This window comes from Lissotriton vulgaris, chromosome 7, assembly GCF_964263255.1.
Source record: "Lissotriton vulgaris chromosome 7, aLisVul1.2, whole genome shotgun sequence".
NCBI classification, from domain to species: Eukaryota; Metazoa; Chordata; class Amphibia; order Caudata; family Salamandridae; genus Lissotriton; species Lissotriton vulgaris.
Genome location: NC_141695.1, coordinates 1,627,145,152 through 1,627,164,625, shown reverse-complemented (window position 1 = coordinate 1,627,164,625; position 19,474 = coordinate 1,627,145,152). Strand labels below are relative to the sequence as shown.

The following is a 19,474-nucleotide window of genomic DNA, read 5'->3' as shown; positions in this document are numbered from 1 at the left end:
GGAGCTTCTTCAATCGAATGTTTGTAAAAACAAAGAAAAATGTTACAGATTTTTTTTTTAATCTGAAAATAATGATTTGGTAATAACAAGTTGAAATGATCTGCTATATGTTTCTATAGAATATAGACTTTTATTTTGAGCGTTATTTTGATATAAATATTTTTAACTTAATATCTTTGTATGTGAGAGTAGGGAGGGAACCCCACTTCAAAATTCTTATAAATTTTGTCTGCCCTGTGGGCCGCTACATTTTATTACATCTTTGGAGTTGCACTCTAACTTTTTATAGCTGGCTCCACAGTGTCACCCAACACCTTTCTCCCTCGTCTGAAGGAGCTAGGTTCTATTTACTGCAGAGCCTGGTGACCGCAGCACAGCTGCTTTCCCCATCTAGGGCGTGAAGCTTGCATGCACGCTGCAGTCTACTACCCAGCAACTATGAGAAAAGGTAGGCCATGTTTAGGATGGTGGGCCAGGAAGTTCAGAGAGCAGCATGATCCCAGCTCCTGTAAGTCTGAATTTCCTCCTGCCTTGGCACATGATCCGGGGTCTAACTGCAAACCCTTATTCTCCACCAGCCACATCCCTCTCTCTGCCTGTCCCCCACAGAAGGGTACTTTAAATATTTCTCTGTAGTACGATATCGAACCCTTGGAGTGGATACTAGATATATTTAATGTGTTCCACCATTGATTTACAGGCATATGCACTAGCTAAATTATTCCAACTATGTGTTGTCCTCTACACAAAAGGCTAGAAGATCTTCTGAATTTCTTCTTAGTTTTGTCGCTTTGTTTGTCCTCTGTACATTATGTCATCTGTGAACAACCAAGGCGTGTTTCATCCAATAGACTTTCTCAGGACTGTAATAACCGTAGGCTCGCATTGGTAAGTTTGTTAGTTCTTTGGTACAGCCACCATACAGTGTACAAAAGTACGTAAATGGAGGGAAGCAGAGAAAGCCACTGTTTCCCTAACAACGATTAAAAGCTTGCGCAAATGGGCCAGACCTATGCCACATTGTCTGGCTATTCACAGACAATGTAAATAATTGCTGTCCGTATGCATTGAATACAAGATTACCTTACATGGATCCCCTAAAAACCAGGCCAGGCCCTGGTGGACGGAATTCTGCCTATATTCTTGTCTGTATTTTGCCATGCACGGCACACAAAGGAAGTTGTGTGGTGTGCAGTTTCCATTCACTTCCCTTTTATATATGGTGAGGAGGTTTGAATGGTTTTTAGTTAAAATGAGGTATTTGCTTCTCAAAACACAATTTTCTAAAAGTAAACTGGTGCGAGATTGTGCGGTGACTCCACACAGACTTTGGTGTGTGTGTGATGTCTCCTGTGTAGTGTATCTACTCACAAAGAGAAGATTTTCTTATAAGAAGGACGTCTGAAACCTCTTGTGACGTCTGAGACCTTTTAAGTGCATTTTTTATGTTCATAATGTACGTGTGCACTCTTGAGTACACGGTGTTGGGTCCTGTGGTGTTAAACGACATTCATTGTGTCTATGTGGCCTTCTTTCAAGGTACAATGTTCTCCACTTGAAGCAAATTATTGCAAGCTATTGTACGCTTGCCGCCATCTCGCAGTTCCCTTAGTGGGGGTAGTCGTGTTTTTACGCTGTCACACATAGGATACTTTGAATGCAATGGAGTTCTGTCCGATCACTCGCATGGACAGAGTTCCTTCCTATGCTGTGCAGCTTTGGACTCCAAAGTCCTGTATCCGACACCCTTCGCGGCTTGATACATACATAGATTACTGCACAGGAAGCTTCTGCTCGAAAGCTTTCTTGTTCAAAAGGCCCTTCCTTTACGGTGCTAACTTATTCACACTTAACTGGTCAGGGGGGATTGGGGAGTGCGGGCATCTAAGATTTTGTAAAGAAGACAAGATAGTCTTTTTATACTTTTTTTTTTCCTCCTCAGAGCAAAGCACAGGTGAGGAATGTAGCCAGGCATCCATGCTAACAAAGCAGCTTCAAGAGTCGTGGAGGAAATCGCAGATCCGCACCATGCCGCAGAGGCTAGCCTTTGACGTGACTGATGCCAGCGTGGTCCGTGACAAGGCCTCCAGATATGTGGTGAGCATCCCTTCTCCTGTGTCCTAAGCAGGGGCAGTCAGTTACTGTTCGGTCTGTTTCACTCTCATTGGGTTTAGAATGTGCGAAAAATTCAAGAGCATACCTTTTAAAGAGGTGTTTTGAAAAAATAAAGACTAAAAGTAGCCAGGTTTGTTGTTGTTGTTTATAAGTAGATTGGTCTTGGTCGTCTAGCCGGGGAACATCACACGTTTTGATGGATCAGCGCTAACAAAATATCTGTTGGGGGCGAGGGTGTTTTCTTATACAAGGTGTCACCAAATGCATATTTTAACGCCTGTTGTGACTCTGAATTGTGTTATGGGGCTAAAGAGAAATTCCTATTGTATATTATAAAAGCGCCTTGTGGCAGGCCATGCCAATGGTCGATATGATAAAAAAAGAACAACGCTATTGGGACGGCTGTCCAAAACAACAGAGAAGTCCAAGGTATAAATGGTTCAAGAACCCTTCAGAGGGTGTGTATCCACAGTGTAAACATTGTTTTTAACCCTCCAATAGAAGTGACATCCATTTTGTAGATCAAGAAGGATTCCTTCAGGAGATCTGCACCCATTACCGAATCTTCAGAGCAAACGCAAAGCATTGACAGTGAAACCCTTGGAGAATATCCTCTGTCTCCTTTCTCGTAGACTCTAGAGAATCTTTTCAGGAACTCCACATAGACAGTGTAAACATTGAAGAATCCCGAAGAGCAGATGTGCATTTCACGTGTAAACAACAAACAGCCAGATTCATGAAGGTGAATTGTGCTTGCAAAGGGCCAGAATCTCAGAATCTGGCCCTTTGCGAGCGCAATTTTTGCATTTGGGATTCATCATCCCAAATGCAAAACTCGGTAATAGCGAATTCGCAAATTTGCGAGGAATTACATTTAAGGAATCTGCATTTGAGATTCCTTAAATGCAATTCATCATCCATTTTCAAATTGCGAAATCGCAGTTTCGGCCCGCTATTTACCGCGAGGTCAAACCTCGTGGTAAATAGCGAAAACTCAGAAAAATGCTTTTAAAAGCATTTTTCTAAGTTGCATGTTGCACACACACATGTCCTTTGGGCATGTGTGTGCGCAACACCTGTTTAAATTAGCATTTAAGGGGTGCTACAGGGTGTCCTCTGGACACCCCTGGCACCCTTTAAATCGCTATCTTATTTGCGATAAGCTAATTGCTAATCGCAAATAAGGAATACTCCCCATTCATTCCTATGGGCCTTTTGGCCCATAGGAATGAATGGGGAGTTATTCCTTATTTGCGATTAGCAATTTGCTAATCGCAAATAAGGACTGTGTTGGAATCGCTTTTTATTTTGCGATTCCTACATGAATCCCGTTTTGCGAGTCTGTAATAGCGATTCCTTATGAATCGCTATTGAAGACTCGCAAAACGGATCTTTGATGAATCAGGCTGAAAGAATCCTAGCATTGCATATGCTGTCACAGATGGCCCCATCTGATTTGTAAACTCTGGGACAAAAAACAGCTCGGCAGTGTTCTGCCTCTACATGGCCAGCTTGCAAACTTAGCAAATCAAATAAGTGGTTAAAGTGCAAACGGTTCAAAATTCTTCGAAACCACATTGACAATGTAAAAACTGCGATTCCCTTCAGAGGTGTTATAAGGCCAGTAGCGTAAACCCTGTAAAATCCCGGCAGAGCAGGTTAGTGCAAACACCTGAATATATCCCCTCCTAGGGGGAGGCACTGCTCTGTCAGTGCAAACAGCAATATTCAGTAGAAGAGGATCATCCCCAATCTGGAAATAGTGCAGAATGCCCTAGGAGACTATATCCATCCTCATTGTGGAAACACAGGGGAGTTCTCCCAAGGACACATCAATCCAGTGTCAACCCTGCAAAATTCCAGAGCTGAAGTCTGCCTCGTTGGTTTGAATACTGCAATATCCCTACAGAGGATCTGTGTCAACGGATTTAACCCAGCCGATCCAGTATTAGGATCTGCTCCCAGAGAAAATATGGCCTAGTCCATGAAGCAGATATCAGACTATAGTGTAAACCCTGTTAAAACCGCACAGAAGAACTCTCTAGACACGTTGCCAAAAAATGCACAATTTCATTTAGGAATCCCTCATGCATAGTGAAGAAAAAAAAGTACAATCTTCAGAAGGTCCAATTTGGATGATTTTTCAAGAAGAGCTTCCTTCTGCAACGTAACCCATGCAGAATCTACAGTCGTTTTGCATCCAGTATTTACAATGCAGAATAACCTCGAAGCTGATTTGAATCCATAGTGTAAACAATGCAGGACATATTCCGAAGCTGTGCATTCCAACTAAAAGCTAGAGAATGCCTCCAGAAGAGATCTGTGACCAAAGTGTAAACTTTGCGGTATTCACACAGAATGACGCAAGTCTACTGTGCAAATGCTGCAGACTCTCTTATGAGATATGTATCTGTTACGTGTAGAATGTATTGTCAGCCAGGAATTAGAATCCTGTCCCATCACAGATGATGTTTCTGAACACATTTCCACCAAGAGCACAGCTTCATTCCTGACGCATTGCATGAGGCACTGATCATGTGAGTAAAATGTTGCTTTTCATGGGATGCGCAAAGGTGTTCTTCAGCCAGGTGCTCACCACATCCTTTTTTAAAACAGTGGACGTCGATAACTGGGCCATGGGTGGGCAGGGTTGTTTGTGTCACTGGCGCAAATCAGTCGATAGAATATAGAACAATATGATGCTCCATTAACATTTGTGTATCCACTGTGGAGAAATGGACGCAGGACGCACTGCCTGTGATGGGGTTTGAGAGAGACACCCCCCTGAATCTTGACCATCGCAGAGGAGTGACAGAACTTGCATATGTATGGATCTGAGTCTTGTTCCTTCCTTACTAAGGTGTAAACGCAGGCCCTTGATCGAAAAAATGAGCCCCTGGGAACTGTGCTTGAAATGGAAATATAGAAGCGCAGGTACTCCTTGTCCCAGAGTATCTGTTTGTTGCTGAGAAGTGTGGGTAATGCCCCAATAAAAGCATTTGAGAAGTGCTGGTACAATCCCTTCCAAATTAAAGAGGTGCAGGTACTGGGTACTCCCTAGTACCTGCCCATTTAAAGCACGGCCCAGGGAGGACACACCTTACGAAAAGTTATGCACTTGAGAGGACAATTCTGTGCTTTTAATTGAGAACTGTTACACACTGCTTGGTCTCCATGGCCAATGAGGAGCATGAACAGCCTTTGTACCTGTATTTGTGTGCCAAGAAGTTGCAATGTGGGGGTTCATGCTTCTTCTCGTCCTTTCCTTTTGCTGCCACAGAAGAAGCTGTTCAGGTAATCCTCATGTTCTACTGCTGCTTCCTGTTTCCTGCCTTGAATTCCGGCTGTGCTGGCATCCTTCAGCTTTTTTTTTTTTTTATTAGTTTGTGTGTTTCTTCAAAGCATTTTGTTGCTTCTGCAGAGCGATCTCAGATGTCTCTGTAGGGTTCTGTTTGCAGTTTTGGCAAAGCCTTCTGTGGAGAATAGTGTATGCTGTTACGTCTTGTTTCCAGTGCACGTCATTTGGGGGCAACCCTGTGGTGCAGCGGCTACCACCCCACGTTTGTGCTGGTAACCATGCCGCTGCTCTTGCTACCCCTGGTTTCAGTGGTCATGAAGGCGATTATCCTCTGGTATGTCCAGCCTTTTGCTCTACTCCTGACCACTAAGCAGCAAATTGGGGTATGTTGAGGGGCTAAGGCTGGGACATGGGTTTGGTCCATTCAGCTAGGTCATTAGAATTGACAGGATGCAACATGTCACATACGATACCCCATGGCATTTTAGTGAATTATCATCCGTGATGTTTCTGCACAACTGTGGGCATTTGTAGATCCTGGGTTATCGCCTCTAATTCTGAGCTGTGTCCACGGTGCCATGCCTGCAGAGCTTTGTTTTGCGTACAGCTGTACGTGCTGTGCAGTTTGTGCTGAATTTTCCCACAAAACTCTGAGCACTTGAACACGTTAAAGATCCCGTGTGAAATGACTGGCTCCCTTGATGTGTAAACAAGAGCATGTGAAATGGGCGAACTCGCTCAATGTATAATTGCTCACCAAGGCAAACACTTACTTCATTTTGGGTTGCACTGCATCCGAGATGAAAGGGAAATGTTTTCTCCTTTACTGTGTGTCAAACTTTATTGACTTTAAACCCTGGCAGCCAGTCAAACCACACATTTAAATTAAGTTTGTTTCCACGTTGAACAAACTCCTATTTAATGTCAGTTGATTGTACCAAGTGTTCCATTTTATGACTAAATACACACAAGTCGCCTTGGAAACACTGTACCTTCAGGGTACTGTCTGAGTCTATTGCACAACAAGAGAAGGCAGAGGCAGCCATTATGTTCGTAGGCCCATCCATCCTGTGGTCTGGCGCCACCCATTTTTTGGAGCCTAAAAACACTTGAATGGTGCTATGCTGCGGATGTATGACGTTACAACGCATACTTTTACCACACATGCCTTTACAATGCAGTTTTTAAAACGCATGCCTTTACAAAGCATAGCGCTTTGGGGTGCTAGATAGTGAAAAGTTTAATTTACTATTCCAACTCCAGTCCCCGTGGACACTAGGGAAGGTGTTTGATAGTAAATTAAACTTATTCCCTATCCTAGAGCGCCCCCCAGCGCAATGCGTTGTAATGGTTTGCGTTGTAATGACTGCGTTGTAATGGTAGTGCGTGGTAAAAGTTTTGTTGTAAAGGTTGTATACCTATGCTGCAGACCTCGTGCCTTAAGTCCATCCCCCACCTATATATTCAGTCACCTAACCACCAAAACCCAAGGTCAGTATCTAATCCTCGTTATATAGAGATTTTAATAAACCAGTGAATATCCTGACAAAAAAATTCTCTGGGTTTTTGGGAGATCTCCCTGGTCCGCATTTTAAACCTTTGGTAGATATCAACTCCCGCTCGCAAGGACAAACGCTTTACCTTGTCGTAAATGAAATATTTGGGTTTGTGTGCTGTCGCTCAATTCACGTGGTCAAACCGTTTTCATCCCTTGTACCTGCCATTTCCTTAGAGCTGCAGATAGGTTCAAAGTTCTGACCTGTCTAATTTGCTAAAGAAAAAAACATAGCACCACCTATACGACAACCTTATTTTGCTAAATTAGAAAACATTTGGAGGAAAAAAATGTATGGACCACATTGTGTGTACTCATAGGGAGACACCCACACACCCCACCCCCTTACACACACAAAGGGGGTACAAAACCCATGATTAGCACCATAGTTATCTGATAACTTTCTGTAGTTGATAAAAGGAGTAAAAAAGACATGCAAACCCCCTTTCATCATTTATGGTCTATTTCAGAGAAGTCTGTCCATGCCAAAAAGGAAAGAGACTCTTGCTCGTCGCGACAGATCACTCATGTGTACAGTTGAGGACCTTGTAGCTTCAACATGCAGAGCACACACCTGGACAAATGATGTCTTACATGGTAGCTATAGAGACAAAGAAGCTTTTTATCATGGTTTAACGTTTTCAGAAGACGGAGCCCAACTTCTGAACGGATGTTACAGCATTGGTGGATGTTTTTTATAGCTTTCTTGAAAGCTAGGGCAAGAAAACAATTACCCAACCTCCGTAGGCTTAAACTACAATGGGGTCCCTTCGGTGACGCACTGGAAAAACATGATCATGTCACAAATGGTAGAAGAACTTTGAGGCACTATCAGGTTACGAGTCGGGGGTGCACACGGGTGAACGGCGGCCACCCACTTTTTTCACAGGGTGAACATCGTCCACCCCGCCAAGAATTTGGGACTCACTGATAATGTGCTGAACTCATCCTGGTGTCATTTCCAAACACTGGGACACTTTCAGCAGCACCTGCACCTTGTCTGCTTTCCGTCTGCATCAAGCAACAACGTGCAGGCGGGGACAAGGCTTTCTTATTTAAGACTCTTGCTGGGCCCATAACAAAGGCCAAATTTGAAGGGTCATCAGGCCTCCTTTTGTTGGAGTCTCTTGGCTGGGAGCAGTCGGGAGCCTCACCTGAAGCAAAGGAAGGAGAGGGGAAACAAAGACTCACACCTTGTTAGCACTTCACACATACTTAAGAGAGGCAGCTTTTCACTTTGTTCAGTCCCTGTTTAGGAGATATGCATGACTGTAAGAATATCAGATGTCTAGGTCTTTCCCAGTATTGCATTTTATAGAGCTTACTTTCCTGGAGAAGTGGTTGAAATAATTTAAGTACCACTATTTTTTCTTGTATAGCCCTACTCATTCCAATGCAGGGTGTCAGAGCGCTTTACATCAACACATGCATATTACATGTACAATAAAATATATACGTTTCTAAATGAATGTACAAGATATGTTACATAAAACTGGGGGATTGCAAAGTGTAGTAGTCGCATATCATCTTCCGTAGCTCACTGTGCTAATATCCTCGCAATGCGTTCAAACATACATATGGATAGACCTGCTAAACATATATGTAAGGGCTTTAAATCTGATGTCACTTCTTGTGATGCCACTTCCTGTAAAGTAGTGGCTTGTGATGCCACTTTCTATGATGTCAATTCCTGTGATTCCATGTGTGATGTCGTGCGCCGTGATGTCGAGTGCCATGATGTCGCACACCATGATGTCGTGTGCTGTGATGTCGCTTGCATACTGCCAAACTAGTTCAGTCCCGCCACTTCTTTTTTTAGGACTTGTGCCCTGAGCACAGTAGATGCCACCTGTCTCTAAAATCGCCCACATATCCTGTAGATTGCTGTGCAGGACCGCCCCAGTCAGACTCATGAAAAAAGTAACCTGCAATCTGTACCCACTCCTTTTTACATTAACTTTCTATTGATCTATATAGCTTAAGGAAAACTGACAATAACAGAAAGGCAGCGCATTAGTATGACATACGTCATAGTATCAGCTACGTTTTGGGAGAGAACTTGACTACTGAGTTGAACAATAAAGCAGATCCAACTATTTATACCTGCACCCACTCCTTGACTACAGTGTAATAGCCATACCCTTGTAAGTAGGAGTTAACCTGTGTCAGTAACTGCAAGTAGAGACTACCACTTAAGTGAGCCCCGTTTCAACTGTTAAGGCTGCAGAGATTTTTTTAACAACTGGAGTGATGTTCCGGGTCCTATCCCAGCCCCAGAAAGTGACAGATTTGACTTTTTGGAGGTTCTTCTTTTAACTCTTCCATATTTCACATAGTTAAAGGCATTAGCTATTAATAGTGTACGTTCTTGAAGGGACTGTACATTAATGTATGTTTATGTATTGTTAATGATATACCGTATGTGTTTTACAAACGTACAACCACCTCCTATAGTAATCTTTGTTTGCTCAACCATTCCACTCCTGCAAATGCTACTGTGCTTTGCACAGGGTGTCCTTGCTTTTCAGTGGACTGCTATGGCCCCCAGGGTAGCTGGGTGTTGGCCAGCTCTAGCAACAGAGGCCCTTCGTCTCCTTGCCTTGTGCAGGAGAGACATCGGTGCTCCTGGTGGCATTTGTAATTTACATATGTAACAGCAGAGCTAGAATCAACTATGTTGCGCTTGTTTCAGACCGCGTTCTGTCATAAGTGAACTTCATCACCTCATTTCTGTTGCCAAAGACCACCTACATTATTACCTACACTTTATTATGTATTTTGGACAAGCCACAATGCTTCACCGCTTCCTACATTTACGTATTTAACGCTTACTAAAGAGAGCGTAAAGCAAATTTCCAAATTTTCTTTCTTTTTTATTTTTTTACACATTTTGAAAAGGCTTCTAATTATCTCTCTCGTCATTGGCAATAATCACTGGGCAGATGTTGATCTATGTATTCTTAGAAGAAACCCTTGCGGCGTTACCTACAGTCACAAGGGCTCCCTGCTGTGGGCAAATTCCCACTGCAAATTGTCCCTTTCAGCGTCACTCGCGTATATGCTACTTGCCCCACTGTAGATAAGTCAGTCTTTTCCCGCTTACCACCTAAAAACTTTACACTGGCGTCCTGGAATCCATAGAGCTGAGCCATATTCCTCGGATCTATCTCGCAGCCTCTTTACAGTACCATGTGCCAAAACCAATATCTGTTTATAGCAAATGACTCAGGTCTCCCCTGCTCTAAGAATAGAATGGCTAAAGCCCAGGGCTCCACCCGGAAGAGCCTTGGGGAGCTGCTGCACAACCTCCCAGCTTGGTCTCTGACTCAATATCTTACGTGTTACTGTACTTCACCCTCTGGCCATTCTCTCTGATTACACACACACAGTCCTTGCTCCTGGAGCCTGCAGGCCTTCTGACAGTCGGTATCAGTCATTTGTCATAGGACAATTAAGCTGTAACACCTAACATCATCGCTGACTCACAAACACTAAAACTACACTTTTCGTGTACTCCTTCTTGTAGCAACCACTAAATTATGCCTATGCATGGGTACATAAATTATAGAATTATGTGAATCCTGAGGCTTTGTGAACTTAACATCCATCACTATGTACTTTTCTGTGACAGAAACAAATACATGTAATGTGCAGGGAATGGGCAATTAACATTATGGCTTCATAGTTTTTCCATAAACGTCATTTCAGTTGTCGAAGGTCCAAATTCCTTTTCCTCTCGCCGCAGTCACATTTTCCAGTTCGCTCATTTCCTGCTCTTCACTGACATGACGCTCTTGCCTAACTTCTGTCAAACATTCTAGGCATTCAAAGGGCTTCAGCTCTATATGAAAGGCTCGAGATGGTGATCTTTCTTGTTACAATCCCACAAAGGCAGCTTAATCTTTACTGCACCGCGCCCATCTGTGCTTCAAGACTAGGCCATGTTACAACGCATGCATTTACAATGCATGCCATTACAAAGACTGCGTTGTTACGCCGCATACCATTACAATGCGAGTCATTACAATGACTTGGGGTGGGGGTGCTGGAATTTGGAATAGTATAATTTACTATCCCAACTCCAATCTGTGCAATAGTGGGGAAGGTGTTGAATTTAACCCCCCCCCCCCCTCCCCCATCCCCTCCTCCCCTTTCCGGACATTATGCAGATGAGCCCTGCTGAATTGTTTAGAGGTGACTCAGCTTGGGCTAAAGGCTGTTTGGCTGTCAGACAGCCTCGTTCGTGCGCATGAGCCAAAGTAACAATGAGCATACCTTTGGTGAGTACCGGTGCTCAGAGTGGTAAAAATGAGAAGTGCCGGTACTGAGTCCCGGCCCATTTAAAGCACTGGGAGTCACACAGAAATATAGCGTCTACGCTTGTTTGGGTGGCAGTGACCATAGAATGTTTGGTAGTAGTTGTGGAGTGCTGTGTCATGAGTATAGCCAGTCCTGCTGTGATACTAGTATGCTTTGCGGTGACTTTAGCATGTGCATGTCTCACTGTGACTGCTTGTCTGGTTATTAGTTTAGCATGGCTCTGTTGTTTTCTTTCCCACCCATTCCATTTTATATTTCCCTTTTTATTACTTGTGTTTGCACCCATTTTGTTGTTCTTATCTTATTTTATCTAACTTGCTAATTACTCAATGTGCCCTCTCTCTCTCTTAGGTCTACACCATCTACCTGATAAAATCGGGTAGCTTTGACCAATGCCCTGGCATCATCTACCGCCGCTACTCGGACTTCGAGAAGCTGAACCGCCGGCTGCGCAGACTTTTCCACGAAGAGATGCACGAGGTTGTCTTTCCCCGCAAGCGCATGCGCAAGAACTTTGCCGCCGAAACCATTGTGAAGCGCAGCCGCGCTTTTGAGAACTTCCTGTCCCAGGTGTCCGCCATTCCAGACATTTGCCGGTGTAAAGAGTTCCTGGAGTTCTTCTACCTGCGGGACTTACAGGTGGCGCAGCGGCTGACGCGCACGGGGCTGTACCGGGAGGCTCTGGCCATGTGGACCAATGCCTGGCACCTGCAGGACAAGCTGGGCGCGAGCGGCGCCGGCAGCCACGTCTTGTTGAACTTAGCAGGGCTCACGGTCTGCCACCAGGAAGTGGACCAGCTGCCGGAAGCGCAGGAGTTCTGCCAGGAGGCGGTGCAGAGGCTGGAGTCTCAGGACAGGCACCGGCTACTACCAGCCTTTCTGAGGGCTCACATCCACCTGTCGTGGAAGGTGGGAAAGGACAAGCGCCAGTCGGAGGCAAAACTCCAAAAACTGACAGACTCAGAGGTCGCCAGCCAGAAAGGGCCTAGCCTAAAGGAGATTCTTATCAAGGAGGCCTTGAGCTGAGCTCCTGCGGAATTCACTGTTTTACACGAACCTCGGAGACTCCAAGAAACCACAGCTTTGGAATTCATATACCCGACACCCAACTGTATACCTAATATATGTTTGAACCTCACGTACACTTGTACAAGACATAGCACATAACTTAACTGCAGCTAGGAGGGGTAATTGCCAGTACAGGGTACTACTTCAAACTTTGAAAGCACAGAGCAGTATACTGCAGAGGTATAAATGCGAGTGCAGGCCTATACCTTGAACTTAGACTGAAAAGTCAGCACAAGGTACACTCCAGACTTGTGTACATGCTGCATAGGCCAGTATTTCATATTAAAGTGTAAATGGCAGCAAGGGGCAGTACTTAAGTCTGTGAAGAGTAGATACCTACACAGGTTTGCAAGTTTAGTCTTCAATGGTAATCTCCATTTATGACAGGTTTGCAAGTTTAGTCTTCAATGGTAATCTCCATTTATGACAGGTTTGCAAGTTTAGTCTTCAATGGTAATCTCCATTTATGACAGGTTTGCAAGTTTAGTCTTCAATGGTAATCTCCATTTATGACAGGTTTGCAAGTTTAGTCTTCAATGGTAATCTCCATTTATGACAGGTTTGCAAGTTTAGTCTTCAATGGTAATCTCCATTTATGACAGGTTTGCAAGTTTAGTCTTCAATGGTAATCTCCATTTATGACAGGTTTGCAAGTTTAGTCTTCAATGATAATCTCCATTTATGACAGGTTTGCAAGTTTAGTCTTCAATGATAATCTCCATTTATGACATTGCAGTCAGACTCTAGTATACTACATTATGAAGTTACTGCTGACAGTAGGTCCTCTGGGGATGAACAGTGTCCTCTTTCTCACTATTCTTCACTTCAGTACATCATTACTATTTTCAAACATATGTCTACCTTAGGGACACGAGTAAAAATATGCCAGCACTACATCTAGTGACAACAAAGGTGTTTCTGCGTCCCCAACGTCCCGAATACGTTCTTGCATTATGCTATCTGTTATTTTTCCAACCATCCTAATGGGGTCCCTAGCCTTGGGGATCGCCGCTCATCGTCAGGGTATTTCCTTGAATGCAGTAGACTTACTTGTAGACCCTTCGGACATCTCTTGAGGTCAAGAAAGGCAAAACACAAAATATTAATCAGTACTGAGATTATTTTAGGGGAATGGACACTCTACTCTCACGCAGGCTCATTGAGAAATGATGGAATGAAGTAAAAGAAGGTCACAATAATGGTGCCATCGGTTGCAGGAGGATGGTGTGAGGGCCAGTGGTCTGCGCATCAGACATGGTCCGTGCGACCCAGACCCAGTAAAAATAGAGTATGTGACTGAACCAATAGAACATTTCCAAAGCTTACGCTTGAGTACCTCTTGAAATTAACCTATAAAAACTTATTATAACTCCAAAAGCCTTTATCAAGGCCCCTGTTCCAGTAAATTGCTCCATCAGCCAGCTTGATCAGTGTATGTCTCACAACCAATCCCCCAAAGTACAGCTACAGGATGTGCACACTCCTCTGTGGAGCTCTGTGTGTGCTGCTCCAGATTTCCACACGTATACTTTGTTTTCTCACACACACAACTCCATTGCCTCTTCAGTTTATTCATTCGCGTGGCCCTTCTAAGATTATAGCTTTGAATCAGCGAGGGGCTCTGCCTTCATGCAATAGTTGAAAGTGGTGGGTGTAACAAGCTTTCCACCCCTTTAGGCCCATTGAGATGGAAGATTTCCACCTGGAGAAACTCGCGGTGGAACTCAAGACGCTGCAGTGTCCAACTGCATCTCTATAAAAAGAATAGTTTAGGACGGGGAACATTCTCAAGGGGACGACTGTCACCCCTTCAAAATGTTCCATAATACTGTGAGCTTGTCCAGTCAGTTCAGTTCTCTCCTCAGAAAAGGTGCTTTCTTACTGTAAAACCATCAGAAACCTTCAGTTTTATGGCATGTGGCTACCATTACTAATGTAAAGTTGTCTCTTCTGGCCTAAATGCAAGTGTACGAGTCTTCAACCGGTTCGTGCCCGTCAAGGTATACATGTACAGTCTGTTTTTGCTGGCCACAAAGTCTCTATTAAGTTATACTCCACAGCCTGCTCTGGTACACTCTCCTCTCCACAATGGTCCAAGTGAAGTAGCCAAATATGTTTTTGAAGCCAAGGCAAACCCTGCAGTGATCTGGGCTTTTTCTGGGTGACAGCATGCACTATTTCCAGATTTAGGTGGCCTGAGGGGTTATATTAGGGGCTTAGCAAGGCTAAAGTGAGAGTTTCAGCTTCAGCTGCGTTTCTAAAAAGATAAGGTTGCAAACGTCTACAAATTCACCCCTCCATCTTTGTTTTTTCTCAATTTGTTACGTAAGGCACCGGTACAACCCTTTCTGAAGCAGAAATATTATGCATTCTTGTTTGCCAGGCTCAGATTATCACCAGCTCATCAGCTGGGGCGGGCCATGGCAGACTTACTAGGGAGAGACATCCCTCCTCCTCAGTAGTCAGCCGAAGACCAGTTTAATCGGGTCATCATCTGGGAGCCTATGTACTTGGCAGCGAAGACATGTTTCCAATTTCTCCCAAAAAATGCAGAATTGATACCACTGTAAGGTGCTTGCTATACAAGCAGGAGAACATACAATCCATCCAACGATGAAAGCTAGCCTAGGATTTTTGGGACTGCAGCGGACCACCTCATGTCGGTTGTCTCTGTCTTTTTAGCTAGATGTGGAGAGGAAATGCTTTGCGGGTCCCTTACAGATGTGAACTGAAATTCAGAATGATTTTCTGGATCATCGACCTGTCCAGCCTCCCATGACTCAATCCATTGGCAAAGAGCCATGTCTTGCTTGAAGACCGGTGGAGGAGGTCCCCGTACGCTTGATAAGTGAAGCCACAAGTACGTTTTGTCAGAGTGGCCTAACAGCATGGGTATTTGGTTCCTCCGGAGGCTATACTTTTTAGCTGGGCACAACATTCATAAAGGCACAGCGAAGAGGAAAACGAAAGTGTACCAGGATAGAACAACTTTCAGAATATACACAAAACCCACCATCTGTTGCTGTGCCCATCGCAGAGCAATAAACTGCTACACCGGGTGCATTTGTTAGGGGACCTGCATGACTGATGGTTCTCTTGAAGAATCTCATCAAGAATGGTCTTACCTAGTGTGAACATGCCAAGAGCAAGGTCCCGCAGCCATGGATGAAGTCTGTGCCATGATTCTTCAAGTGTGCAATAGACTTTGGAACTGAGCAGAAGCACAACACTGCAGTTAACACCCCTGCCTTTGTAAATAGGCGGATAATTCAGCTACCTCAATAGTGGAGTGTCTTCTCCCAAGGCGGAGAGAGGTTTTCCACCTCTTTGCTGCACTGCTTGGTTCCTCAGGTTAAAACCAAATGAAACGGAAGCAGTTATGGGACACTTCATTCGATTACAGTATAGAAGCAAGCCGGTTTGGTTGGGCACTGATGGGGAAGATCAGTCACCCTCCCAGGTCCTGTTGTTTGGTCATCGTGTTGCTGGAGGGGGTGTTCAGGGAAGCCTGCAAGTGCTAACCGACCACCACTGAGACTACAGAAACTCACCAGAAAAGAACGATATCATTGTACAAAGTAATCAAAAAGCGTTTTGAGGGTCGTTTCCCTTCTTGTTCAGCCTGTGAAAAATGGCCCCATAGAGCGCGTGATCATAAAATATTTTTTGTAGTGTTTTCAAAATACCTTTTTGGAGCGCTCATGCTACACAAGAAGGATGTCTTTTGTATTCATTATCTCTGACATAATCAGAAAGTGAGATGTAAGCACATTAGCCCTTCTAACTACTCACTTTAAAGGTGTTGCTGTGTAATTAATTTTCTCAACCACCGCACATTCTTTTTGATTTATTTTGCCTTAACTGGCCCTTTTAAGTGGCCGTGCACAAATGCTGCTTTGTAGTCGTTTGTCTGAAATCTCTAGGCCTTGTCCTTTCCTGTTTTAAATTCATCTGCCAAATTTGAAGTTAAGTTAGAAATAAATAGTAAAAATTTGATCAGCTAATGTAGTAACTCCTACTCTTAGATCTTGACCACCTGCCATTTGCAACAACCCACTCTCCATAGCTGTAACCACAACACAGACATGCTTGTCGTGTCGTGGTTGTTACGGAACCGATTGCTGATTTGTATAGGGATTGCACGTGGTGGCAGGACCAGCGTGCACAGACGGACGCACATGCACCTTTGGTTTCACCCTGTAGGTCTGGCATATTTTTTTAGTTCTGTCAACTAGATTGGTCTAGTCTGATGTACATGAAGGGCACTTAAGAAAGAGTAGAGAGATTAAATATTTTTTCTGGTGCTGTTCGCCATAATGGCTTGCTGGCCTTGCACTCCACTGTTGTTGTGCAGTTCTCTTAGTGTATCTCCTGCCATAGCTAAAAATACTGCCTTTGTGGCAGTAGTGCTGGATTCGCCAGTTACCATAGTGGCATTACCTTTCTTGAACTATAATCCTCAGAGCTGGTTGCAATAGTTCACACCAGATATTACAATCGCTATATCTCACTGCAGTATGCCCTGTGGGTCCATCGGATGCTAGTCAATGTAATACCTCCCCCAAGATGACCTCTGCCTTGCACTGGTTTCCCAGATAACTCTCTTACCCTTTAACCAGTGGCCCTGATGTTAATGATACCTCATCGCACTGGTTGCCTTAACACTTCCTTTGCCCCATATCTTCTGCCACTTTCAATGTTAGCACTTACTCCAGTCCTGACACATCAATTCTGGCATTGTTTGCACTAATGACTCCCAAACACTCCACCTTCTGGCTGTACCAATTTCCCACTATCATTAACCCCCAGTTGCACCAAGGGCCTCTGATGCCACACTGCTTGGTGCTTGTGGCACCAATGCCTCTTAACACCTGTAACTCCTGTCAGTGGCGGCTGCTCGGGGTCCAAAGTGGTGAGGCGACGATGGAGGAAGGATACCAAGATAAGCACATACAAAAAATAAAACGTTACCAGTCTCCACGTTGCTCCTGCCCCGATCCTCGACTCCAGGGCCCGCTGGTGCACACTGCGCGGGCTCCCAGATGCCTATCCCAGCACTTCTCTCATGCTGGGTATTGTTTTCCCAGCATGAGAGAAGCGCTGCTGGGAATAGTCCAGTGCCTGGGAGCCTGTGGCTTTTCTCCACCCGGCTGTACAACACAGCCGGGTGGAGAAAATGTTAGAAGTGCTACAGAAGTGCTACATTAAGGTGTATGTGCGACTGAAAACATTAGCCCCTGGCCTTCCTGTCATTAGTATCCAGAGCATCACATGTGGCTCCATGAAACCAATACTCCAATATGCTCTTTGCACTGATGTTTCCTAGTGATATTACTGGTTGTATTCTCGGGTCTCTGGCATTATATTCCCTAGTGAAAGTGTTACAAATGCCGCTGGGACACCAGTGTCAACAGTTGTTGCACTTGCACTGCCATCTCAAAATAGCACTAGCACCGATCGAACCCACAAACCCATTTCTGAAGCGATTAGGATTAAAAGGGACTTCACGTATCCAAAAAAAAATATGAAGGGATTGGGAGTAAAAGGGACTTCTCATATGAAGAGACTGTTAAAATCTATATTTTTGTGTTTTTTTGTAAAATGGTTAATACATTCTTGTTAGGAGCTGTTGCAGAAACAGCAGGAATGGGAAAGATCTCTCAACTCTTGAAACTGCACCTCTGAAAAAAAGTATTTCTGTCTGAAGGAGTTGAATGTAGTGTGTTTAAGAGGAAGGAGTTGAGGAATGTTCGCTTTTCATACTACCATGTTATTTATTTGAGTGGTGCTAGTTCTGTGATGTATATTGCTGTTCGGGCACTATGTGCCACTTTTCTGTTCCTGGCATCACAATGCCAGCTTCAACGTTAGCCAGTTATTTGTCTAATGGCCATTTTTTGATAACTAAAATATCTTTAGTTTTCCCAGGTGTGTTCTATCCAGGATGCTTCAAGCATTGCTATTGAGAGCCATGTACCAAATGCATAGTTGTGTACTTTACAAGCAATAAATGTTACTGAATACAATGATCTTTCCAGACCTCCTCCTTGGCTGCTTAGGTTCCAACGGCGTTAATTCCTGATTCAAGGCTGATTCTCATCTCCTTTGTATTGTACATCCATGTATATAGGCTCCTCTCCTCCCAACCTCAATTTACACCTTTGGTTTTCTGAAGTAATTACCGAAAACCTGATACTTTATGCATCTCAATTATTGTTGTACATGTCACATCTTCTGTTGTACCTCTTGCAATGTCACAGCTAAGACCTACAGGGCAACCAATGTTGTTTCTCCCCCAAGTCTGGTAATTGCAAGCATGCATAGGCTAATTGTGGCATTAAAGTACATGTATTACATACACATGGGCAAATTCAGATAGATTAGCCTGGTTGAGAATCCGATAATCCGTACGGTAACTAAACACAGCAAATAAAAATCTGTTCTTACTCTGCCCTTTCTGTAAATTCCATAGGTGGATGGCAGACTTCCACCTAGCCTCCGTAAATGGCTGCCCTGGAAGCCTTGCTGATGCCAGAACTTCCGGCTGTCCACACTTTACGAAAGCATCCCTGGCCTGGTCCAAGTTTTCGGACCATAAAACTTCCATGCCAACTTCTAAAGCTCTGCAGGTCACCTGATTCAGGTTCAAGAGAAATCAATCAAACTTCAAAAGCAACCAGGCTCCTCGTCTTCCGTGGCTGGCATGTAAACCACTGATGATGGCAACTCAGCAGCAACCTGATTCAGAAGAAACCTGCTTCCCGATCCAAGACTGATGCTCCAATCTAGTCCAGCTCAACCACTCTTCTGCCCGTGATCCATGCCCACATTTCCACATAGCATGGTTCGGTTATCTAAAATCTTACCGTCCACATCTGTTCACCTATCTCTGGAAGAGGCGATCACATATGTGTGCAACTGAAAAGACCTTTAAACGTGGAGAGCTCATCTGGGCGTCCGCTGCTCACTGATGACCCAGAGGGCTGAACACTTAGAGTCAAGCAGGGACATCCCATGACTTCTACCATGCAGCCTGCAGGGCTCAGGTAAAAGGGACCACCAAGACCTAGAAACCCTGGTACTAAAGGCCACCTGTTGTTGAGACACTGCGAAACCAA

General features: G+C 44.2%; 1 protein-coding gene across 3 annotated transcripts in view; it reads left to right on the top strand.

The window, feature by feature from the left end:
- SNX21 (sorting nexin family member 21) overlaps positions 1–18,382 on the top strand; it is a 78,280-nt gene extending 59,898 nt beyond the window's left edge. For 2 of the 3 annotated variants that reach the window (XM_086932576.1, XM_086932578.1), the window contains exons 3-5: positions 1,943–2,097; positions 11,640–12,700; positions 13,045–18,382. In XM_086932576.1, the coding sequence (XP_086788702.1) occupies positions 1,943–2,097; positions 11,640–12,314 (830 nt within the window). In that variant the 3' untranslated portion in view covers positions 12,315–12,700; positions 13,045–18,382. Of the gene's footprint in view, positions 1–1,942; positions 2,098–11,639; positions 12,767–13,044 lie in introns of all 3 variants that reach the window. The other variant, XM_086932577.1, reaches the window with a different exon arrangement.
- Positions 18,383–19,474: the final 1,092 nt, after the last annotated feature.